The sequence below is a fragment of the Aegilops tauschii genome, chromosome 2 (genome assembly GCF_002575655.3).
Source record: "Aegilops tauschii subsp. strangulata cultivar AL8/78 chromosome 2, Aet v6.0, whole genome shotgun sequence".
NCBI lineage: Eukaryota > Viridiplantae > Streptophyta > Magnoliopsida > Poales > Poaceae > Aegilops > Aegilops tauschii.
Window position 1 is genome coordinate 41,115,985 of NC_053036.3, and position 26,093 is coordinate 41,142,077.

General features: G+C 43.8%; 1 protein-coding gene and 1 pseudogene across 1 annotated transcript; both read right to left on the minus strand.

The window, feature by feature from the left end:
• Positions 1 to 9,995: 9,995 nt before the first annotated feature.
• Positions 9,996 to 10,139, minus strand: LOC120975030 (U4 spliceosomal RNA; annotated as a pseudogene).
• Positions 10,140 to 11,174: 1,035 nt separating this feature from the next.
• LOC109771047 (uncharacterized) lies at positions 11,175 to 21,285 on the minus strand. The gene is made up of 28 exons (XM_020329760.4): positions 20,995 to 21,285; positions 20,439 to 20,598; positions 20,261 to 20,356; positions 20,062 to 20,176; positions 19,815 to 19,977; positions 19,437 to 19,608; positions 18,964 to 19,089; positions 18,358 to 18,819; positions 17,694 to 18,281; positions 17,425 to 17,493; positions 16,627 to 16,743; positions 16,299 to 16,544; positions 15,603 to 15,650; positions 15,377 to 15,520; positions 14,810 to 14,887; positions 14,669 to 14,731; positions 14,471 to 14,578; positions 14,225 to 14,305; positions 14,073 to 14,120; positions 13,572 to 13,646; positions 13,184 to 13,279; positions 13,003 to 13,083; positions 12,827 to 12,898; positions 12,537 to 12,581; positions 12,367 to 12,450; positions 11,896 to 11,999; positions 11,628 to 11,798; positions 11,175 to 11,476 (listed from the first exon to the last, which is right to left on the minus strand). Exons 1-27 carry the CDS (start codon positions 21,180 to 21,182, stop codon positions 11,648 to 11,650), a joined length of 3,780 nt encoding a protein of 1,259 aa, XP_020185349.1. The 5' UTR covers positions 21,183 to 21,285; the 3' UTR covers positions 11,175 to 11,476; positions 11,628 to 11,647.
• Positions 21,286 to 26,093: the final 4,808 nt, after the last annotated feature.

Sequence of the window (26,093 nt, forward strand, 5' to 3'; positions counted from 1 at the left end):
CTTCCGGTTGCATCATATACAACTCTTCTTCCAGAAATCCATTCAGGAATGCAGTTTTGACATCCATTTGCCCAATTTCATAATCATAAAATGCGGCAATTGCTAACATGATTCGGACAGACTTGAGCATCGCTACGGGTGAGAAGGTCTCATCGTAGTCAATCCCTTGAACTTGTCGAAAACCTTTCGCAACAAGTCGAGCTTTATAGACAGTAACATTACCGTCAGCGTCAGTCTTCTTCTTGAAGATCCATTTATTTTCAATGGCTTGCCGATCATCGGGCAAGTCAACCAAAGTCCATACTTTGTTCTCATACATGGATCCCATCTCGGATTTCATGGCCTCAAGCCATTTTGCGGAATCTAGGCTCACCATCGCTTCTTCATAGTTCGTAGGTTCGTCATGGTCTAGTAACATAACCTCCAGAACAGGATTACCGTACCACTCTGGTGCGGATCTTAATCTGGTTGACCTACGAGGTTCAGTAATAACTTGATCTGAAGTTTCATGATCATTATCATTAACTTCCTCACTAATTGGTGTAGGTGTCGCAGAGACTGGTTTCTGTGATGATCTACTTTCCACTAAGGGAGCAGGTAAAGTTACCTCATCAAGTTCTACTTTCCTCCCACTCACTTCTTTCGAGAGAAACTCCTTCTCTAGAAAGGATCCATTCTTAGCAACGAATGTCTTGCCTTCGGATCTGTGATAGAAGGTGTACCCAACAGACTCCTTTGGGTATCCTATGAAGACACATTTCTCCGATTTAGGTTCGAGCTTATCAGGTTGAAGTTTCTTCACATAAGCATCGCAACCCCAAACTTTAAGAAACGACAACTTTGGTTTCTTGCCAAACCATAGTTCAAAAGGCGTCGTCTCAACGGATTTCGATGGTGCCCTATTTAGAGTGAATGCAGCCGTCTCTAAAGCATAACCCCAAAACGATAGCGGTAAATCAGTAAGAGACATCATAGATCGCACCATATCTAGTAAAGTACGATTACGACGTTCGGACACACCATTATGTTGTGGTGTTCCGGGTGGCGTGAGTTGCGAAACTATTCCGCATTGTTTCAAATGTAGGCCAAACTCGTAACTCAAATATTCTCCTCCACGATCTGATCGTAGAAACTTTATTTTCTTGTTACGATGATTTTCAACTTCGCTCTGAAATTCTTTGAACTTTTCAAATGTTTCAGACTTATGTTTCATTAAGTAGATATACCCATATCTGCTCAAATCATCTGTGAAGGTGAGAAAATAACGATATCCGCCACGAGCCTCAATATTCATCGGACCACATACATATGTATGTATGATTTCCAACAAATCAGTTGCTCTCTCCATAGTTCTGGAGAACGGTGTTTTAGTCATCTTGCCCATGAGACACGGTTCGCAAGTACCAAGTGATTCATAATCAAGTGATTCCAAAAGTCCATCATTATGGAGTTTCTTCATGCGCTTTACACCGATATGACCTAAACGGCAGTGCCACAAATAAGTTGCACTATCATTATCAACTCTGCATCTTTTGGCTTCGACATTATGAATATGTGTGTCACTACTACCGAGATTCATTAAAAATAGACCACTCTTCAAGGGTGCATGACCATAAAAGATATTACTCATATAAATAGAACAACCATTATTCTCTGATTTAAATGAATAACCGTCTCGCATCAAACAAGATCCAGATATAATGTTCATGCTCAACGCTGGCACCAAATAACAATTATTTAGGTCTAATACTAATCCTGAAGGTAGATGTAGAGGTAGCGTGCCGACGGCGATCACATCGACTTTGGAACCGTTTCCCACGCGCATCGTCACCTCGTCCTTGGCCAGTGTTCGCTTAATCCGTAGTCCTTGTTTCGAGTTGCAAATATTAGCAACAGAACCAGTATCAAATACCCAGGTGCTACTATGAGCTCTGGTAAGGTACACATCAATAACATGTATATCACATATACCTTTGTTCACCTTGCCATCCTTCTTATCCGCCAAATACTTGGGGCAGTTCCGCTTCCAGTGACCAGTCTGCTTGCAGTAGAAGCACTTAGTCTCAGGCTTAGGTCCAGATTTGGGTTTCTTCTCCTGAACAGCAACTTGCTTGCTGTTCTTCTTGAAGTCCCCCTTCTTCTTCCCTTTGCCCTTTTTTTTGAAACTAGTGGTCTTATTGACCATCAACACTTGATGCTCCTTTTTGATTTCTACCTCCGCTGCCTTTAGCATTGCGAAGAGCTCGGGAATTGTCTTATTCATCCCTTGCATGTTATAGTTCATCATGAAGCTCTTGTAGCTTGGTGGCAGTGATTGAAGAATTCTGTCAATGACGCTATCATCCGGAAGATTAACTCCCAGTTGAATCAAGTGATTATTATACCCAGACATTTTGAGTATATGCTCACTGACAGAACTATTCTCTTCCATCTTGCAGCTGTAGAACTTATTGGAGACTTCATATCTCTCAATTCGGGCATTTGCTTGAAATATTAGCTTCAACTCCTGGAACATCTCATATGCTCCATGATGTTCAAAACGTCGTTGAAGACCCGGTTCTAAGCCGTAAAGCATGGCACACTGAACTATCGAGTAGTCATCAGCTTTGCTCTGCCAGACGTTCATAACCTCTGGTGTTGCTCTTGCAGCAGGCCTGGCACCCAGCGGTGCTTCCAGGACGTAATTCTTCTGTGCAGCAATGAGGATAATCCTCAAGTTACGGACCCAATCCGTATAATTGCTACCATCATCTTTCAACTTTGCTTTCTCAAGGAACGCATTAAAATTCAACGGAACAACAGCACGGGCCATCTATCTACAGTTAACATAGACAAGCAAGATACTATCAGGTACTAAGTACATGACAAATTTAAGTTCTATTAATCATATTACTTAAGAACTCCCACTTAGATAGACATCCCTCTAATCATCTAAGTGATTACGTGATCCAAATCAACTAAACCATAACCGATCATCACGTGAAATGGAGTAGTTTTCAATGGTGAACATCACTATGTTGATCATATCTACTATATGATTCACGCTCGACCTTTCGATCTCAGTGTTCCGAGGCCATATCTGCATATGCTAGGCTCGTCAAGTTTAACCTGAGTATTTTGCGTGTGCAAAACTGGCTTGCACCCGTTGTAGATGGACGTAGAGCTTATCACACCCGATCATCACGTGGTGTCTGGGCACGACGAACTTTGGCAACGGTGCATACTCAGGGAGAACACTTTTATCTTGAAATTTAGTGAGAGATCATCTTATAATGCTACCGTCAATCAAAGCAAGATAAGATGCATAAAAGATAAACATCACATGCAATCAATATAAGTGATATGATATGGCCATCATCATCTTGTGCTTGTGATCTCCATCTCCGAAGCACCGTCATGATCACCATCGTCACCGGCGCGACACCTTGATCTCCATCGTAGCATCGTTGTCGTCTCGCCAACTATTGCTTTTACGACTATCGCTACCGCTTAGTGATAAAGTAAAACAATTACATGGCGATTGCATTGCATACAATAAAGCGACAACCATATGGCTCCTGCCAGTTGCCGATAACTCGGTTACAAAACATGATCATCTCATACAATAAAATTCAGCATCATGTCTTGACCATATCACATCACAACATGCCCTGCAAAAACAAGTTAGACGTCCTCTACTTTGTTGTTGCAAGTTTTATGTGGCTGCTACGGGCTTAGCAAGAACCGTTCTTACTTACGCATCAAAACCACAATGATAGTTTGTCAAGTTGGTGATGTTTTAACCTTCGCAAGGACCGGGCGTAGCCACACTCGGTTCAACTAAAGTGAGAGAGACAGACACCCGCCAGTCACCTTTAAGCAACGAGTGCTCGCAATGGTGAAACCAGTCTCGCGTAAGCGTACGCGTAATGTCGGTCCGGGCCGCTTCATCTCACAATACCGCTGAAACAAAATATGACATACTGGTAAGCAGTATGACTTATATCGCCCACAACTCACTTGTATTCTACTCGTGCATATAACATCAACGCATAAAACCAGGCTCGGATGCCACTGTTGGGGAACGTAGTAATTTCAAAAAAAATCCTACTCACACGCAAGATCATGGTGATGCATAGCAACGAGAGGGGAGAGTGTTGTCCACGTACCCTCATAGACCGAAAGCGGAAGCGTTAACACAACGCGGTTGATGTAGTCGTACGTCTTCACGATCCGACCGATCAAGTACCGAACGCACGGCACCTCCGAGTTCAGCACACATTCAGCTCGATGACGTCCCTCGAACTCCGATCCAGCCGAGTGTTGAGGGAGAGTTTCGTCAGCACGACGGCGTGGTGACAATGATGATGTTCTACCGACGCAGGGCTTCGCCTAAGCACCGCTACGATATTATCGAGGTGTAATATGGTGGAGGGGGCACCGCACACGGCTAAGAGATTAATGATCAATTGTGTGTCTAGAGGTGCCCCCTGCCCCCGTATATAAAGGAGCAAGGGGGGGTTCGGCCGGCCAAGGGGAGAGGCGCGCCAGGAGGAGTCCTACTCCTACCGGGAGTAGGACTCCCCCCCCCCTTTCCCATGTTGGACTAGGAGAGAGAGGGGGAAGAGGTGGAGGGGAAGAAGGAAAGGGGGGCGCCGCCCCCCTCTCCTTGTCCTATTCGGACTGGGGGGAGGGGCGTGCGGCCCTGCCCTGGCCTCCTCTCCTCTCTTCCACCTAGGCCCACTAAGGCCCATTAAGTTACCGGGGGGGTCCCGTAACCTCCCGGTACTCCGGAAAAATCCCGATTTCACCCGGAACACTTCCGATATCCAAACATAGGCTTCCAATATATCAATCTTTATGTCTCGACCATTTCGAGACTCCTCGTTATGTCCGTGATCACATCCGGGACTCCGAACAACCTTCGGTACATCAAAACATATAAACTCATAATATAACTGTCATCGTAACGTTAAGCGTGCGGACCCTACGGGTTCAAGAACTATGTAGACATGACCGAGACACCTCTCCGGTCAATAACCAATAGCGGAACCTGGATGCTCATATTGGTTCCCACATATTCTACAAAGATCTTTATCGGTCAGACCGCATAACAACATACGTTGTTCCCTTTGTCATCGGTATGTTACTTGCCCGAGATTCGATCGTCGGTATCTCGATACCTAGTTCAATCTCGTTACCGGCAAGTCTCTTTACTCGTTCCGTAATACATCATCCCGCAACTAACTCATTAGTTACAATGCTTGCAAGGCTTATAGTGATGTGTATTACTGAGTGGGCCCAGAGATACCTCTCCGACAATCGGAGTGACAAATCCTAATCTCGAAATACGCCAACCCAACAAGTACCTTTGGAGACACCTGTAGAGCACCTTTATAATCACCCAGTTACGTTGTGACGTTTGGTAGCACACAAAGTGTTCCTCCGGTAAACGGGAGTTGCATAATCTCATAGTTATAGGAACATGTATAAGTCATGAAGAAAGCAATAGCAACATACTAAACGATCGAGTGCTAAGCTAGCGGAATGGGTCAAGTCAATCACATCATTCTCCTAATGATGTGATCCCGTTAATCAAATGACAACTCATGTCTATGGCTAGGAAACATAACCATCTTTGATCAACGAGCTAGTCAAGTAGAGGCATACTAGTGACACTGTTTGTCTATGTATTCACACAAGTATTATGTTTCTGGTTAATACAATTCTAGCATGAATAATAAACATTTATCATGATATAAGGAAATAAATAATAACTTTATTATTGCCTCTAGGGCATATTTCCTTCACCAACTACGGAGCATGATCCGGCCCTAAAGTTTAAATCGGCTGATGAGACTAAACTTGTTGACTTCGTGCCTGGCGATTCGTCCAAGCAGTTTAGCATCAGCGCTAACTTGGATCCGAAATAGGAAAGTGCACTCATCGAGTTCATCCATGAGAATCGGGACATCTTTGCATGGAAGCCTTCTAACATGCCTGGTGTACCGAGAGAACTCGCTGAGCACACTCTCAATGTTGATCCTAAGTATAAACTGGTCAAGCAGTTTCTCCGCCGGTTCAATGAAGAAAGACGCAAAGCTATTGGAGAAGAGGTAGCCAGGCTCTTGGCGGCTGGATTTATGGTTGAAGTATTCCATCCTAAGTGGTTGGCTAATCCGGTGCTGGTCCTCAAGAAGAATGGCACTTGGCGTATGTGTGTGGACTACACAGATCTCAACAAAGCTTGTCCAGTAGATCCTTTTGCCCTCCCCCGTATTGATCAGATTATTGATGCTACGGCGGGTTGTGAGCGGTTAAGTTTTTTGGATGCATATTCTGGTTATCATCAGATCAAAATGGCAGTTAAGGACCAGGAGAAGACGGCCTTCATAACTCCCTTTGGAGCCTTCTGCTATGTGTCCATGCCCTTTGGGCTCAAGAGTGCACAGGCAACTTATCAACGGTGTGTGCAGAATTGTCTTCATAAACAGATCGGCCGCAATGTTCACGCCTATGTGGATGATATTGTGGTGAAATCAAGGGAAACGGAGACATTGATTGATGACTTGAAGGAAACCTTTGATAACCTGCGGGTTTATAAAATGATGCTTAATCCGGCCAAGTGCGTCTTTGGTGTACTTGCAGGCAAGCTCTTGGGGTTTTTGGTGTCTAACAGGGGCATTGAAGCTAATCCGGAAAAAATCAAAGCCATCACCTCCTTGGCTAAACCGAAGTGTATCAATGATGTTCAACGCCTGGCAGGCCGGATTGCCGCGTTGAGCCGTTTTGTCAGCCGCCTCGGAGAGAAGGCCATCCCTTTGTATCAGATGCTGAAGAAAACGGATAACTTCGTCTGGAGTGACGCCGCTAATGAAGCATTTGAGGACTTAAAGCGGCAGCTAGCTAATCCGCCGGTTCTCGCTGCTCCAATTGACAAAGAGCCATTGCTGCTATATGTGGCAGCTAATGCTCGGGCTGTTAGTGTGGCTATTGTGGTGGAGCGCAAGGAGGCAGGAAAGGAATATCCAGTTCAGCGGCCGGTTTACTATATTAGTGAGGTACTCATTGAATCCAAGCAGAGGTACCCGCATTGGCAAAAATTGGTGTATGGGGTTTTCATGGCAAGCCGGAAGCTTAAGCAGTATTTCCAAGGTCATCCCATCACGGTGGTCAGCTCTGCTCCTTTGGGGGATATAATCCAGAATAGGGAGGCAACTGGTCGAATTGCTATGTGGGCTATCGAGCTCGGGCCTCACGGGTTGAAATACATACCCCGAACGGCAATCAAATCTCAGGCACTTGTGGATTTCATCAATGATTGGACAGAATTACAAGCGCCAGAAGAGAAGCCGGATCACACTTATTGGACTATTCATTTTGATGGGTCCAGGCAATTGGAGGGCTCGGGGGCTGGAGTCGTGTTAACTTCCCCATGAGGTGATAAGTTTTGTTATGTTCTCCGTTTAATGTTCCCTTGCACTAATAATGCAGCTGAATATGAGGCCTTACTCCATGGTCTTCGGATGGCTAAGGAGATGAATCTCAGCCGAGTTAAGTGCTTCGGTGACTCGGATCTGGTGGCTCAACAAGTGTCCGACACTTGGGATTCCAAGGACCCACTAATGGCAACATATCGTCGTGAGGTGGATATTGTTGCAGGTCACTTCAAAGGTTATCAGGTGGATCATGTGGACTGGCAGAAGAATGAAGCAGCAGACGCTTTAAGCCGCCTGGGTTCCCAACGTAAACCAGTTCCACCTAATGTCTTTCTGGATATTTTGCATAATCCGTCCGTCAAGCTCCCTGGTGAAGAGGATTTGGCTGTTCCTGATCCGGAGGCTCGGCAGCTCTACATGTTATCCCGGATTGGACGGTTCCGTATCTGGCGTATATAAACCGGGGCGAGTTACCAGAGGATGAAACTTTGGCCAGACAGATAACCCGGCGGTCCAAGTCCATGACTATTATCAATGGAGAGTTACATCATTGCAGTGTGACAGGGGCGTTTCAACGCTGTGTATCTCCTGAGGAAGGCCGTGAAATTTTGCGTGAGATCCACGAAGGAGATTGTGGGCACCACGCCGGTTCAAAATCTTTGGTGGCCAATGCGTTTCGTCACAGTTTTTATTGATTGACAGCTCATGCTGATGCCGAGGACTTGGTTAAAAGATGTGATGGCTATCAGAAATTCTCACGGCGTGCTCATGTACCAGCTCAAGAATTGAGGATGATTCCAATCACCTGGCCGTTTGCAACTTGGGGGCTGGTTATGGTTGGGCCTTTCAAGAGGTCCAAGGACAAGAAGACCCACCTTTTGGTGGCGGTTGATAAGTTCACAAAATGGGTAGAGGCACAGCCAGTTAGTAAGTGTGACGCGGCCACGGTGGTTACATGGAGCTTACAAAGCGGCGTCCGGTTTACCCCTTGATTTAGCTTCTTAAAGCTTGATATCAGATCACTTGGGGGCTTGGTCGTATCCGAACCATAGCTACACCTCTTGATCGGCGCAATGCCACAGCATCACTTGGGGGATTGGTCGTATCCGAACCATAGCCACGCCTCTTGATCGGCGCAATACCACAGCATCACTTGGGGGCTTGGTCGTATCTGAACCATAGCCACGCCTCTTGATCGGCGTAATGCCACAGCATCACTTGGGAGCATGGTCGAACCCGAACCATGGCTACGCCTCTTGATCGGCGTAAAGCCACAGCATCACTTGGGGGCTTGGTCGATCTGAAACCATAGCAATGCCTTTTGATCGGCGTAATGCCACAGCATCACTTGGGGGCTTGGTCGAACCCGAACCATAGCAACACCTCTTGATCAAATTTGGGGCCTGGCAGCCCGTGAAAAGCCTCGACTACAACGGTTTCATTTGCCTTTTGCTAAGTTTCTTTTTCTTTTGCTAAGATTTGTGATGTTTTCAAACCAGTGTTTATCGACCCGGTTGGGCTGCCAACTACAAGTTGTCAGTACATGACCAAGTTATAATCCGGAGACTATCAGCCTGGTCTGGTTTTGACTCATAGTCACCAATATGGAAGGATGAGGCCAGCGAAGACAGAAGATAGCATGCCTCCTCTCTTTGTTGTTCGGCTTATAATCTTGAACTTGTGGGAGAATAACTCTCTGGCAAAAATGATGTAAGCGATGCATCTCTTTTGTATTCCCATGCGGTAGGGTAGTCCTCAGCTTAGTGTAGCATCGATGCAGTTTAAAAAACTGATGGTTGGACGGGACCTCGTTTGTGTGTGTGCTCGCTTTTGGTTTCATTAATGAAATCGGAGGGAAACCTAAAAAAAATGTACTGTACGTATGAGCATGCATGCTGCCTGTCTGTCTGTACCTACCCGATGGAGAAGCGTTATCCGAATTCGCTCTAGTTTTCAACGACTGGAACACTGAGATCTCAAAATGGAATTCTGCCGACCTACCTACAAACAAGCAGCACGATAGCATGGCAGGCATTGATGAAGTGGTTTCGCGGAAAAAAAAGGCATTGATGAAGTAAACTCATCTGTTCCAGCGTTGCGTGCTATATGCATGTACTTGTTCTAGTAGAACAGTTCGATAATCCAACTGCAAACCCATATCCATGTGCAGCTCTCGGGGCATTATTAGCAAACCAATAATCCTACACCTACGTACTCATCTAGGTAAAGCTAGGTAAAGCTAGGTAAACTTCCAGATTTTTGCGCACGGGTATGAATGAAAACTAATTGGGCACATCGATAGCTTGCACTATTAAGCCGCAAGGCATAAGCTTCGATGAAATCAGGAACAAGAACCCAGAGGCAGTAGTAGCCAGTAAGCATTTCTCTGAAACATCAAACTGAATGCTGACAGGCAGCTTACAGCTATGAAGTGCAATTGTAAAGCTGAATGAGTTCAGCATCCATTGGCTGAAACAGGTCGGGATGAAGAAACAGCAGATGAACACCCAGAGTTTAAATATAAAATTTTCGTTGCCGATAAGATTTGAATTCAAGGTATTGTAGGGCTTTACCCTCGACCGAAGAAGAGGGGGCCCTTTCAGAAATTCTCAGTGGCCCACCACGAAGGGAGGGCCAAAGAGGGGGTTTGGAAATAGGTTTCAACCAGCAATTGACGTGCCTCGGTATTACCTCACTAGCTGCGTCTATGTGAAGAAGGCGCGATTCAAAATTTGGGACCTCTTTCATTTCTTCTGCGACGCAAAGTTTGAAAGGTTTGAAGATACACGATGCTTTGGGTGGTGGCTTCAGTTTTCGAAAATTTTATTTGAATCTCCACTTGCATCAGGGCAAAACGAACAGAGCATTTCTGTGACCGGGTAGTACGTACTAAAGTTCTTCACGCAGACACATCACTGAAGCTGACCTCTGATGTGGTCGAACAGAGAACTTTACCAGGGCTGCAGGGGAGATGCCAACTGGGAACAGAGGATTCCTGGGCTACTCCCGTCGTGGTTCTGGCTGTTCTGCGCCTCAGGTGCCGGGCTGCGATATCAGTTGCAGTTGCAGTTCAGTTTACTGAACCACCATGTTTTTCTTGAAAATCAAATAATAAATTATACCGTACTGCAGTGCTTAGTGCGTACATTGGCTAATCATCTGCTCATGTGAGCCCTGGCTTAACCTAACAGGCTAATCTATCGACATTAACAAAAACTAATTAAAGAGAGCAACCATGGCTTCTCCTGCTGGGCTGGCTAGTCAAGGAGGGAGGGAGCTGCTCGTTTGTGTTAAAAACATGGTGAGATAGATGCAGGCGAACAGGCCCTGGTGTTCGTTTGTGCTAAAATTGAGGGGGATTTGCCATGCTCACCAACTAAACTTGTCATCTTCGGAGGACATAATTTGCCATGAAAACAACAGCCGATTTGCCATGGTTCCAAATCTTAAGTCGGATTTGTGGTGGAGTCTAAGCTTTTTTGTTTTGTTTGCAGAGCACGCGTCATGCCAAACCTAGCCTATGTCTGCAGCAATTTGACACGTACTAAGGGTCGTTGGTAGCACTGGATGGAGAGCGGAGAGCAAGCAAACGAACAGGCCACTTCTGTAACTGGGTAGCGAGCTCTTCACACAAACAAACAAACTGTGTTTGAGAGCTGCTTTCCATTTAGCAAGAAAGATCACTGTCACACAAAACTGTCGTTCTAATCCCGAGCTCAAATGCATCGTTATGAACAGTTAAATAGAAGAAGGTAATAGATAAATTCAGAACATTTTTTATAACAAACCTTGTTTAATGTTCTACATGCCACTTTAGTGGACTGGAATACAGGCTACCGAAACAGATAGACAAAAGGGCTAACAACAACTTTCACTTTTTCCTACCACCATTATCAAATCTTTAGGGTAATAAATGTTGTATACAAATCGCGCAGCAATTAAACATTGCTTCGCCGCATGGTCTTGCCATGCCATCTTTCCCAGTACTACATTAATGCGGGTATCGCTTTGTCGCCTGCCAAATGCCTCCATTATGTTCCAGCAAATACAGAAGAGGCCTGCAATGTATTACCGATCAGTCCAGATCATTAACGGTACACAATGTCCGTATATCTTCCCTAAAGGAAATGCAAAGACACAAAGAAGGTCGTTCATGATGATTGGACAAACAAGGGTATAATCAATGAAGCTGTGGGAGGCATTTTTTACCGGGGGCTGCAGGGGATATGTCAACTGGCGGCGGAGGATTCCTGGGTTACTTCTGTCGTGGCCTCTGCGGCGGAGCTGCTGGTCTCCGCGGCCTGGTTCTGGCTGCTCTGCGCCTCAGGTGCGGGCTGCTGCTGTTGATCTTCAGCAAGGCCCAGAACCACCAAGCTAGACCTGCCACCAAAAAGGCACGGGCTCCGGTCAGATACAGCGCCACGCGTTTGAAATGGTATAGCACTAGAACTCGTATGAATAGAGAGAGGCGACATACCTCGGGAGAGTCGATCGAACGTTTGGCTGGCTGGCATGCTCGACCAGGGGCGCCTTCAGTACAGGGTTCTTATTCAGCGCATTTTCGAGTTGTGGAGCTGGTAACTGACAAACCAAGTGTGATGTTATGGAGAAGTCTTGATACATTACAGTTTTTTCTATTTTTGAACAGGAATAATTATGAAATTATGAGAAAAGTAAATATCGACCGGCAGTTTAACCTTCAACTATTAGGACGTTACCATTTCTGTTTCTGGAACTAACTATTAGATAGAAAAAAAAGAGTTGTTTGTGGCACTCGCTAAAATTTTAGTACAAGTTATCAACACATGATGCACTCTGTACTAAAATTTTAGTACCTCTTGTACTTTAAAGAAAAAAGAACAGCTAACACATGATGCACATCCTAGAGACTTTCTTTGCAGACGAAAGAACACATATAGGTGTATCGGGAGAAGAGAAGTGAACAAACCTGCAGTAACACACCATAGGACTGAGGCTTTGTCAGGATAGCACACTTCAGGAATCCTACCCATAACTTCGGATATTTCCATATCTGCCATGACAAAATGATGACTGAAGCGTCAGAAATGAAAAAAAAAACACTGTAACTGAATTCATGCCCAACACAAAAGTGAGCACCTGCTTGCTAACAAGGCGTGACATGATCTCCATCACAAAATCCACCTGAAAGGAAGTCTCACTATCAGGTTACAATATAACGGGTAACAAATCAGCAAAACTGAGAGCTGTTGACTTCAGCAAAACTGAGAGCGGTTGACTTCAGCATGATAATAATGCATAAACCACACCAAGATCATCCATATCCACATATATACTTCGTGCCAGGCAAGTCTCTCGCATGCTAGATTAGAGCATGAGAAACATAAGCCATATTTCTGACACAAAATGGGTTCAGACAATTGGCTTACCAAGGCAGGAAATGCACTTATCGCTTGCATAACAGTTCGCATGAACAGCAAAGGAAGGGGAATCTGTTCAACCTGTGGAAACACAAAGGGTTTGAGCAAAGAGCCAACAGATTATCATATCATAAGGCACATAGCCACATACAATGGAAAATGTGATAATGTCCAGAAATAGATACCAGTTGGTTTAGTGCTTTTGCCAAAACTTGCTGAGTGAATGTTGTCCTTTGCTCGAAGCAGGCAGCACATGCATCCATAACCTACAGAAAATGAATATAAATTATCACTCCGTCAGTGTAACGAATTAACTCGCCAAGTGATGTGCATTTTAACAAATGGAAAAGTGGAAAACTAACAGACCTTTTTCAGTGGTATTCCTTCTTTTTCAGGATCTATTACATGAATCGCAATCAAAATTTCTGATGGGTCAAGAATAGGGCCATGTTGTGGTGATCCCTGCAGTAGGTAGGAAGTTATGCTGCCTGATTAACATTGCATAGAAGAGGAAAAGACCTTAAAACAAACAAAAGGCAGAGCATATTAAAGTGACTTGAGAAATAGAAGTCCAAGAGTGAGCTAAATAAGTTTTCCAAGAAAACCTTGAAGGTACGAAGTTTTACATAAAGTGTGCAACAAACACACCCAGATATAAACAAACACTAGTGCTTTATTTCTAACTTACAATTGATGAACCAGCATAATGTTTCAAATCATAGCCAAGGAAAAAAAAACTAGAGAAAAAACCAACCTGCAGGATTCGAGAAAGGGCAACTTGAAACTTATCCACCGGAAGATTAACAATATTGGGAAACACAGACAGAATCTGAAAAAAGGACAAAACAAAGAATTACTAACATGGAACTACATACAAAACATAAGTTATACCTTGGCAGCAATGCCTACAGAATACATGTGGTATCTCGACTACAATGCTTAAATTTTTGCTCCACCAATGAACCAAGTCAGTTACTGTCAAGGTCCACAACCACTGGTTCGTGAAATAAATCTAATACCAACCGGAACATGAGTTTTCTTTCAAAACATTAACCATTGCCCACAACATGTTGCCATCTCAACTTGAATTGAATATAACGTGAGCATTTCAGCTACCATGTGCAGACTTATTACGTCAGCTATTCATTAAGTATAACCACCATATACATTCTATAGTACAAAAAGGTAGACATACAGTACATACTGCTAATTATTTTTTATATCTTAAATGTTCTAAGAATGTAAAAGAGGAAACCTCATCTTTTGGCAGATGAGCCATCACTGGGAAAAGGAACTCAGTATCCTACAAAATGAAGACAATGTTTTGTAAATTAGAATCACACAATCTGATCGTATAAATGTCAGCAAGAACTTGAAGCTTAACTCAGATACAGAGAAATATATAACCTTAGTTTTTGAATATAAGTTCTTTATGGAAGAAATCAGATCTTGAGATGGCACTGCTCCATCAGTGAGAGTCTGTAAAACCTGCATGAGAATGTAATATCTTGGATTATACAAATGCATTCAAATGAAAGAAATTCAATGATCAAGTTATATTTTCATGAACCCTCTTTCCCAAACATGTAATGTAGAACTTTGACCAATAGAAGACGGCATATCTTAATAGGCAAAGAAAAGCACAACTTGCACCTGCATGAGTAGGTCCCGACAGTCAGCTGGTGGATCTGAGATGATACCAAGAAGGTCAGGAGAGGAACGTATCGTGCGAATCAGAATGGGTACTTGTCTGTGAACTGCCTGGAAAACATAGAATTTATGTTATAGAAAACGAGCCATGGCAGATTGAATAAGATCTAATGGCATCACAGAGAATGTCGGATGCAAGACCTGTTTGGCAGCCTGTGGAAGACTGCCATATATTTCAAATACACGCCGGAGAAGGGAGTGCTTCTGCAGTAAGATACAAACCATATGCTGTTAGTAGAATTCACACAATCAGACAAAGGGTTACAAAGGAGAACCACTGACCTTGGTACACAGAGCAAAATACAGCGACATCAAAGTTAGAGCATCTGCTACCGAGGATAAATTTTCTAAACCACCATCCTTCAAAAACAGAAAGTCAACCAAATTTTGCCTTGAAAGGAAACAGAAAACAATGAGAGTTATGATGCTAAGAGTACGTCCCAAGCCAATATATTATTAAGACACCTGCATATCCTACTAATAATGTTTGCACCTCTTTTCATTTACAGCAGTATACTTAGGGATGCAAATTTGGAACCTTGAGGGTACCCTCCGACCCTCCTTAGTTCAACTAAGTGAAGTAAATTTTCAGAATTCACACTACTTTTGAAATTTTAGTTCATTTGGTTGAACTAAGTAGGGTCGGGGGGTACCCTAAAGGTTCCAAATTTGCATGCCTAAGTACACTGGTTTATCAATATTTTCTCTGTTTTCAACAGTTTCTCTTGAGATTATTTATCAAATTTATAATGGTAGACAACGCAATCCGATTTAAGAATCATCTAAAACCATGGTTAGTTCAGATAGCAGCAAAGGAATATGTGAAAGAAATTAGAGCAGGAAGCAAACCTGGTGAACCTCGGGTGTGGCCATCTCAGCACCTGATGCAGATTCAGCCGCTGGAATCACTTCTAGGACTGAATTAAGTTTTTCATTTGCAAAATCTTCAATCCTTTTGGAAATGCTTGCCATGGGAAATAGTTTATTTGCTACCTGTTATTACCGAATGACAAATGAAGTGAACAAAATCACATATGTGCACCTTTCTTACAAGCAGGAAGGATCAAGGGATTACCAAACGTATTGCCTTCATGCGGACCTCATCTAGACGATTGATTGAACTCTGCAAGAAACACTGCTACTTAGTGACATAAGAAAACAGGGAATGGCACTAAAGACTATACTTGAAGCAGAAAATTTGTACTAGATCATAAAAACAAACCAGTGTGGAAGTTTTATGCACTGCAATTACATGCTCAGAGTTTAATCTAAAGCTCATGTAAGTGAAAGGGAAATATAAACGATTGACCATTTCTTATATTTTAGTGTTCAGCCATGCTCGAAAGAAGCGATTAAGATTGATTTAGTGCTTCACAATGCTACTAAACATGCCAAAGAAAATGGAACTGAAATCCATGATATGTTTGCTATTATTTAGACTGTACCATTAAATCAGAAGTCAGAACAGATGTCCCAAACGTGCGCTTGTCAGTTAGCAACCAATCAGGCAGGAGCAATTTTAACATGGTCCCTCTTACCTTCTCTTTTCACATGGGAGGTAAGAAGGTAAGAGTACCCACTACTTAATGAAATCAACGGATCAGATCTATTATATACTCTTACCTCTCACGTGAAAAGAGGAGGTAAGAGGGACCATGTTAAAACTGCTCGACAGACGGATGATATTAATAGAGCTATATGGCTAAGCAAGCATATCCCACATATATGTTAAAATATTTATCAGTAATATATCAGGGTATCCATACAGCACCTGCAAAGCAATGTCCAGACATCTGTCCCGATTTGGAGGTCTTAACATGATAAGGTTCCAGACAGCACTTAGACCTTGAGTTACCCTGTCACCACTCTGAAGATCCTTGTCCTGCTTTTCATTATTTCCAGGAGAACATAAACCCTCTAGCAATTTTAGTACACCTTCTGGTAGGTATGGCATCTCACAAAGCAATTTGCCAAGTGATCTATCTGAAGCCGGAAACATATCACGAAGATTTTCAGCCTAGGCAAAAAGGAAAATGGTTGGTCATGATACAAAGAAAAGGTAGCTGTGTCAAAGTTACCAAAGTTTTAAGGAGACATACTATTGTCAGAACAAATGATTCATAAACTGATGTTGCAGTTCTAGATGAAAGGAAGTCCTGATCCTGTTCTGCCTCGCGATATAACCTGTTCAGGATGCCCAGTGTCAACTCGTGTCCCTGCTCAAGGAAAGATGAGTTAGAAATCACTGGAGGAGGCATATCGAGTGAAACCATGCAAGTAACCACATAAGCAAACTAGGAAGGTTGCACCAAACATAAAATGGCAAACATTATCATATAAGATATAATAACAATTTCTACCAGTCTGTCTAATCTTGCTACATGAAATCAAGAACACATGCATAATAAGCCAACAATATATAGATGAACAAGAATGATAACATGCTTATTCACTAGTTCACTTATTCAATCACTGGGTCATTGGTTGAACAACAGATCATAGACATGGTACAAATCTAGAAAAGAACAAATTATTGCAAGTGATGGTGAAAAATATATTTATTTTCGTTTTCATTTGGCAGAAGTGTTCTGGGGGTTTGTTTTTCTTCTTTTGTAATTCTACTGGTATTTTGTTGCATCTGATTCTCTGCTGTCAGACAGGGTATCTATTGGCTCCTAGGACAAGTATTCTATGCAAGTACTGGCCAGTAATAAACTTGACTGGATATACATATCAGGTGGCTGAACCTGATTCCCACCTTAGTTCAGACACCTAAGTAGGACAAAGCTCTGATTTGGGCTTTTTTGGGGTTAAATCACTAGCCATCCAGTTCTTTCCTGGATAATAACTAAATAACTAAGATAACACTTACAGAAAACCATTTATACGAGTCTTACCTCCTTAGTTACATAGTCAGATAGTACATGTTTTTTGAGAAGCTCCCAAGGGTCCAACTCCAAAGGAAACTGCATGAGAAAGTACCGTAAAATAGAGAGAGCATGTCAATAATACAGTATACAAGAAACTAGAGTATAGCTAACAGTTCAGTGTTTCTAGAGAAACTGATTTGGGATTTCTAAATAGCCAAAAAGTGGTGTGCACAGATACGATTAAGCAAAGTTCAAGGCAAAGGATGGTACTCGACAGGAGGAATGGTGATCAATACCTCAACACTCAGGTGAGAAAGCAACGGAAGACGAGCTTTCGAACCACCAGACTCTACTTGCTTATCTCTCTCAAGAATACGCAGAAACGCTTCTTTCTGAAGGAGATCTTTAGCCTCATCGGTCAGGTCGACATTAGTCACAACCAATTTTGGAAGAACATACTGTGAAGTAGGGGCATTCAAAGATGAAAACTGTGACTGGCTTCCGTCAATAGTAGAGGAGCTTGGACTGCGAGTTTCTGAACATTGAGCCAAACTGATCCCAACAGAAGAATTGTCAGCTGGCAATGGAGTAACAAAACTGCCAGAATGTTCTTGGGTTCCTTGAGGTTCTGTAGAAGCATGGGAAGTTTCTGATGATTCCTGAGTCTCCATCGATAACCCAGTGGCATCTGCAGTGGGCACTTTAGCCTCTACCATTTCTATATCTAGTGGAACTGCTGAACTAATGTCCTCCTCCTTCGGTGTTTTTAATGCAGAAGGAACAGGAGAACTGACAAGAACTGGTATGATCTCACCAGCAGCAGATGTCACCAGAGCAGAATCCTTAGCTGGAGGTGCTTCAGCTTGATCAGCTTCACTTATTGTCTGAAATGGAGGATTCAATAAACAAAATGAAACAAGAAAATCTAACAAAATAAGCAGGGACAGCTAGAGAAACTACCTTCCACAGAGCCTCTAACATTGGAAAGCGGCCTGAAAGAAGATTCCGACTAGGAGCAACAGAGGACTGGCTAGTTGAAGGATGTTGTCGTTGATCTACTTCAGGACCAGCAACTGGCAGGTGTTGCATGTTAACCATTACAACCTCTGCTAATAAGTCAGCAGCGATACTGGATGACAGGATTTGTAGTGATCCAGCAGCTCTGTCGCCTTGCGCAGCTAATGCAGCAAACATACCAATTAATTGATATACAGCTTCAGAATTCTCAGTTCTTGCAGGGGTGGGTTGATTGGATGATGAATCAACAGAGGCTGCCTCGGTATTTCTCTTGTTTGCCTCTTCACTATGTTCCTGAGAATCATGTGATTGTTTGACCCTTTTGCTGGAATGACCATCATCTTCTAGAATATTATTCATGTCATCAGCCAGACTCCGCTTGTTACTGTTGTCAGTGCTTGTTTCCTGTCATAGAAATATAGTTTATACTTATTTTGAAACACTTATAGATTGAATCAATTCTTGGTGTATGTGGGTGGGGGTGTGGGGGGCTCATTGCAAAGGTTGGAATTTGCAGAAGAGATATAATTTAGATATAGAGGTACATACTGTCAGAGGCAACGATTCGGCCCTGTTTGACGTGTCTCCAGCACTCCTACCAGCATTTGAATCATTTGCAGCTATTGAATCTCCCTGGTTTATAATATTTTGAGCTTCCAATAGTCGAGCTCGCCACTGAAAAGTAGAACTTCAAATTAGTAAGAATGCACCTAGAGCGGATTCTGAAAATGTAAGCATGAAGTGAGACATGTCATATACTACTGAAAAGAGCATATGCATATCAAGTAAAGTTCCTTGACAAAACAGATATTATTTACTCCCTCCGTTCCTAAATATTTGTCTTCCTAGAGATTTCAACAAGTGACTACATACGGAGCAAAATGAGTGAATCTACACTCTAAAATATGTCCATATACATCCGTATGTGGTAGTCCATTTGGAATATCTAAAAAGACAAATATTTAGGAACGGAGGGAGTACATAGCATCTTACAATTTACTGCAAGAAGGTAAAAGAAGTACCGGCTCAGCACTTGAATGTGTACATTTCAGGCATGCATCAATGGCACTCTTCAAAGCATGGAATGCGCCTGGAACTTGCACTTTGATAATGGTATTTGCTGGGTCCAAAGAAAGTAAAACTGGCAGTATGCGTCCATAAAAGGAAGGCCTTCTTTGAGCAATAGCTGAGAGACTGGGAGAAGTTGATATTAGAAAATGAGTAAGAAACACACGCATCAGAACATATACAGATGCTAATGTAAGGGACTATAACCTGAAAATTTTCTACAAAAGAATGAAGAAATGACACAGCGCCATCTTTCAGGAAATTCATTTGCTCGAAAGATGATACAAACCGCACATGCAAAAAAAAAGGGAATACAAATGGATGAGGCCAACCTAGTAACAAAGACAATGATCATCGAAGTGCTGAGTAATCTTATTTTAGGAGACTTGAGTTGTTCTAGCAACAGTCCAAGGCTCTGGCTGGCTTCCATGGCTAGGTCACCAACATTAAGCAGAGGGTGACCTCCCCTTAACCATGCTATATTGAATCCCATATCTGCAAAGGATCAACAGATTATCATGCCATAAATCCAAATTTAAAACAGGCCATTTATATAAAGTAGTACAGCACATGTTCTACCTTCTGTAGCTTGGTTTGGTGGATCAGATGTGATATTGGGATCCGGGGTATGCATAAGAACTGTTTTCTCAACAAACTTAACAGCCAGCAACCTGACTCCTTCGTTGCTGGTAGGCTGACATGGAGATGCCATAAATGAGAGAAACTGTAAGCCGAGATGATGCAATTAACTGGATGCAAAAAGAGGATAGTGGCTTACCTGGAATGCCATGAGCGACACCGCTGATTTAAGCTTGAGCATCCATTCCCATGATGACTTGAGTGACTCGTCAATCCCCCCACTCGAGAACAAACCCTGGATTTAGGACCGGCAAACAGCAATATGAGCCAAAGTCCACACACAGGCAACTCTTAAAGGTGCTGCTTGTTAGAATTACCTGGATAACGAGCTCTTGCAGTACTTTGGCAAATAAGTCTGTTCCTGTTTTAACAGCCTGTCTCGCGACCGCCGGCGTCTCGTCATTCAAAAGATCCAGCAGACAGGGCATCATGTCGGGTATATACACCGTGTGCTTTGACCCAATCTCACCAATCATCCTATGTCAGGTGGACGAGTTGAATTAAACATAAGTCAAGATATGAGCATATTTCATTGCGCGGCGAAAACAAAATCAGATGATATCATGACAGAAAGCATTCGGCTGCCATTCCACCACATGAAACCTTAGCATTTGGTACTACTAGTAAATAAATTGCACATTTGAGTAATTGGCCACTGCAACGTATAGAACTCCAGAACCTTTACAACAGAAATTACACATTTGGTTGAAACTTTACTGCTACTTTTGTTGCTGAATTCACTATCAATTTAAGTTATCTCGAATCGAATTGGCAGGAGGCAGCAAGGTTAAGTTGCTGACGAAACTGACTAGCGGGGCAGAGCACTGGAGTGGCCCAACGGAATGGCCGAATAAGAGGAGCGGGAGCACTCACTCAACGACGACCTTGCGCACGGGGCTGGCCTCGTCGGCGCGGAGCTCGGCGAGGCGGGGGACGAGTTCGTGGAGCGGCAGCCGGCGGAGCCCGCGCACCTGCAGGAGGCGCCGGCCCATGTCCCCGGCAGGAGCGTCCGGCTGGGGGAGGCCGTGCGGAGGGAAGGCCGTCGGGAGGGCCACCGCCATCGGACTGACGGAACCCTAGCTCCGGCGATCCCCGGCGACGCTGGGAGTAGTGGTTTCTCCCCCCACTTAAAACCTTTTTCCTCTTTTTTCTTACTTAAATTAATGGCTCGGCCCTTTTGGTGCCTTTAAGTATCCAATCGGAGCGTAAGCGGGCCTGTTGAGTGTCATGGACCGCGCTGTCGCTCAGGGCTTTGCATACATGAACAGTGAAATGTCGGCCTCGCCACTCACGGGCCAGGCCCAGCTCTACAGCGTACGCTCACGCTAGTTCAGCCACACCCTCTTCTAAAATAAAAGTAGATGCGCACCCTAAAACAATAGTTGATGCAGCCTTGGTACACTTTTGTCGTTTTTTTCTTCTCCTTCTTTTTATATGTACTCCAAAAAGTTTTTAAAAAATTGTATATTCTGAGGAATTTTTGTTCATGCAAAATTCGTTCACAACACTTATTCATCCACTTTTTAAAAATATTCATGACATACGAAGAATATTTATGACCATTGAAATAAATGTTCACAGCATCTACAAAAATGGTTAGATGTTTAAAAATGTTCGTGAAAATATTCATGACATTTCAAAAATGTTTAAACATTTTAAAACGTGTTCATGAAATTTTAGAAAAATGATCATGAAATGTAAAATTATGTTTGCATAATTTTTAAAAAAATATTCATAACATATAAAAATATGTTTGTGACATTTGAAAAAAATGTTCATAATACTTAAGAAATGTTTGCATTGTCTTACAAAAAAATGGATGACATTCTTGAAAAACGTTCATTGTGTACTAAAAATATATTCAAATGTGCAATTGACAAATGTGTGACACGTACTCGAACACATGTTCAGCATCAATTTGAAAAATGTTAAACATGCATCTAAAAATGTTCAACGTGTATATGAAAAATATTCGAGGTGTATTTAAAAATAAGAAAAGGGGGGAATGAAAAAAAAGAAACTGAAAAAACAAAAGAAACATAGTAAAACCCGATAAAGAAATACACATGAAAACAAACCTGTGCACGGAATGGATTGCACAATGAAGGTGTTTTTAAGAAATTTTAACACTATTATTCTGTACTAACTCAAGTCATTGTGCATCACAGGATCATACATATGCATCGACTTATATGGAGTATGAGTGCAGCTTCACCAAATGAATTTAGGACAAGTCGTGAGTGTTGTCAGCACGCAATGCCTCCAACAGCTCTCATAAAAAAACCTAATTGAGGTGGGGAAAACACAAGCTGAAGCTATGCAAAGCTTCTTCTACTATTTATCTACAAAGTTGAGTCACTTATTTTGGGACGGAGGGAGTATGTGATACAACATATTCCTATTTGGATACCACCAGAGGTTCTCAGACATCAATATTTCACCATCTTAGATAACAACAACAAGATTTGGAGCCGCATGAACTAGAATTGAAATTATTTCACCAAGGTATGGTGGAACCCTAACTTAAAAATAGATAGGGTGGTGGATCTGAACTTCATACATGGAGAGGGAGCTCCCTATGCTTGATATGTATGATTACTTCTTTCAATTTTCCTCCCCTTCATTTCTGTTTTTGTATTCTGTTTTTTCCCAATGGAGGCAGATCTTCCATTCTTGCCACTTCTTTTTGGTGGACGCTAGATGAAAAGCAAAATACACATCCCCCTCTCATGTGCAAAGTGCAAAGTGTACATAGAACATAACTCTAAAAGGCCTTAAAGTTCATTGATCTCCTCTCATCCCACATGGGGAGGATATCACAAAGACCTTGCAAGCATTGTAATGTGTGAAGGCCCGACACAATCGGACACACCCTACCTCTTGGGGGATTTTTTTGGGAGGAATGTCATGTCTACAGGGAAGGGAAGGAGAGAGAAGCGGTAGGAGAGCCTACTCTTTCCTACTGAACTAAGGGCATTTTCTAACTGACCCCTTATAACCGGTTAGAGGAGTAAAATACGGTTTTACTCCTCTAATCGGGACCTAACTGATCCTTTATCCGTTGTAAGAGCATCTCCAATAAATGGTCCAAAATATGGCGGTCCAAAATCGGAGATGTAAAATTTGGACCGTCAAAAAGTGCGTTTTGGAGCTCCGAAAAAAGCTCATCTCCAACAGATGGTCCAAATTGATGGTCCAAAAAAGCAACTCCAATAGATGGTCCAAAATGAAGATGTAAACGGCCGCGCGGCTGCTGCCAGCCACTGTTCAGCCGCGGTTTTGCATTGAAATAGCATCAAAATTTTGAAAATAAAGTACATCATCATCATAATTTCAATCAAAAGTGCATCATCATCATAGTATCAAATTCATCTACCAAAAAAGCATCGTCTCAATCAAAGTTTTTCGCCCTAGAAATTGAAATGCACATGAATATTACTCATGCGGATCATCAACACCACCGGCATTGTGAACCGTGGTACGATCATCATCTTCACCACCGTCTTTGTCGATGTTCTCAACAAGCGGTGAACTCGCGTTGCCGTGAGCACCACCGGAAGCATCTTCATTCCGTCCCATGTTGCCGCCATATCCACCTCCAACGCCACTCATGTTGCCGCCATAGCCACCTCCCAAGCCACCCATCATGTTGCCGCCAAACGCACCTCCCATGCCGCTAAAGCCACCTCCCATGCCACCAAAGCCACCTCCCATGCCGCCAAAGCCACCTTCCATGTTGCCACCGTAGCCACCTCCCATGTTTCCGCCAAATGCACCATTCATGGCACCTCCAATCATGTTCATGTAACCGCCCATGGCACCTCCCATGCCTCCTCCCATGGCATCTCCCATGCCTCCTCTCATGCCTCCTCCCATGCCTCCTCCCATGGCACCACCCATGGCACCTCCCATGCCTCCTCCCATCATCATTTGCCTCATGAGCATTTGCTTCTTCATGAGCATTTCATCGCGACAAAGTTCAACATATGCCTTTGCCTTGGCATCAAGAGTTGATGTGTCCATAAACATAAACTTGAGTGTCCTCTCTTCAACCATCTTCCTCTCGTCGTCCATGACCTTCTTCTCCTCTAGGTCCACCTTCCTCTCCTCGGCCGTGGCCAACCTCTCCTCGGCTGCCGCCCTCTTCTCCTCGGCCGCCCTTCGCCGCTTGGCCTCACTCCTCTCCTCTTTTTCCTTGAGCTTCAAGATTCTTTTCTCTTCGGCATACTCTTTCCTTGCCATGACAATGGCATCAAATCCTTCTTTGAGATCATTGTCTCTGGCCTTGGTTCCCTTCACTTTCTTGTTTCCATCGGGCCTATAAGATTTTGTCGTGGAGTGAGGAGTGGGGCTCGTCTCTTCATTGGCGACATCTTCTTCATCCTCAACCAACACACTCTTCTTCTTCGACGATTCAAAAGTCTCTCTAGTTTTCCACTTTTCCACATCCTTGAGCTCTTTGGAGCAGTGATGAAAAGTGAAAGCTTTTCCTTTCCTTTTCTTCTTCTCGCCTTTCATGTTCCTCTCCCGAAACAATCCTTGTGCAATCATTTTCTACAATAAAACAAGCAACACATCATCATCAACATGTTGAACAAAGAGGAAATATTTGACAAAGCACGGACGAAGAGGAAATATTTACCAAATCACTATCACCGCAACCATGCGAGCAACGTTTGACAAGCAACCGGCCCACTTTGAGCATTCGGCCTTGATGATGGACCAACGTTGGCATAGAGAGTCGCTCGAACGGAAGATACCACTTGTGTTGCGCTCGTCGAAATACTCCTTGATGCGTTTCCAATAGGTGCTCACCGTTTGGTCGCTTCCAACGCTTGCATATTGAGAGATTTTCTTTCAAGCGGTGCATATCAACACATCCTCCGCGGTGCTATAATTTCCACTTCTTCCCTTGACAATGAAGCCCTCATCGTCCACATTAAGATTGTCATCATCATATTGGGTTTCATATTCTTGTGACTCATATATGTAATCATCATTTGCCACATTTGTTGCGTGCATGAAAGTTTCATCATCAACACTACAATTGCACGCACAAACAATCAAGAACACAAAAAATTTGAAACAACAAACGAGAGCACAACCGCAAAATTTATACCTTTGCGACATTTCGTCGAACATGTTGGAGGCGGTGGCCATCGGCGTGGCCACGTCTTCCTCCACGGCCGGCGGTGCGTGGCGGGGGAGGTTGAGGAATGGATGTGTGGCTGCTGGAGGAGGCCGCCGGCCGCACCGTCTGCGAGTCGTCACCCTGAGCCGCCGCGGCCGCCTTTGAGACCTTCATCGGCCGCGTAGAACTATCAGCCGGGTTGCGGCTGCGGTTGGCCGGCCGTTTGACGCTGCCTCCTCGTCCCTTCGCCGGCTTCGCCGCCGGCGCGGTGGCCACTGGCCGGGCGGCGCCAATCCAGGCCGGCGGGCGGGGGGCGGCGGCATGGCCGCTGTTGCGGGCGAGATGGCAGCGGCGGCGGCCACATGGGTCAGCCCACCGGCTGCGGCGGCGGGGGGGTCGTCGGCATCGGCCATGGCGGCGCCGGACGGCGGGGGGCGGCGGCGGCCGGGAGGGTCGCGGGCGGGCGGACGGGCGGGAAAGGAAATGAAGTGGCGGTTGGGCGTTCGCGGGCGGCGGCTGGTTTTGGACCAGATGCATCTCGTGATGTATATTTGCACCGCGAGGTATTATATTTTACATCACGAGGAGCCCGCGGTCCAAATTTTTTTGCATATGGACCGTCTATTGGAATAGCATTTTTTACGCCAGACGAACCAAAAGTTAGATATTTTCGCATTTGGACCGTCTATTGGAGATGCTCTAAGGAAGTAATTTTTTTTACTCCGACCCCAACCATTTCTCTAAATATATTCCATCGAAACGGGCTAGAGTAAATTTCTCTCTCTCTCCCCCCCTGCTAATCATGCGCGCCGCCGCCGCCGCCGCAAGGATGGCCTCGATG

What these genes read in the sequence shown, in the direction of transcription:
- LOC109771047 (XM_020329760.4), bottom strand. Translation starts at nt 21,182, where the DNA reads ATGGCGGTGGCCCTCCCGACGGCCTTCCCTCCGCACGGCCTCCCCCAG. An exon ending in ATTTTGCTCTGTGTACCAAG is followed by an intron (nt 14,732 to 14,809) that starts GTCAGTGGTTCT and finishes ATCTTACTGCAG; the next exon opens with AAGCACTCCCTTCTCCGGCG. An exon ending in CCCTTTCTCGAATCCTGCAG is followed by an intron (nt 13,280 to 13,571) that starts GTTGGTTTTTTC and finishes TACCTACTGCAG; the next exon opens with GGATCACCACAACATGGCCC.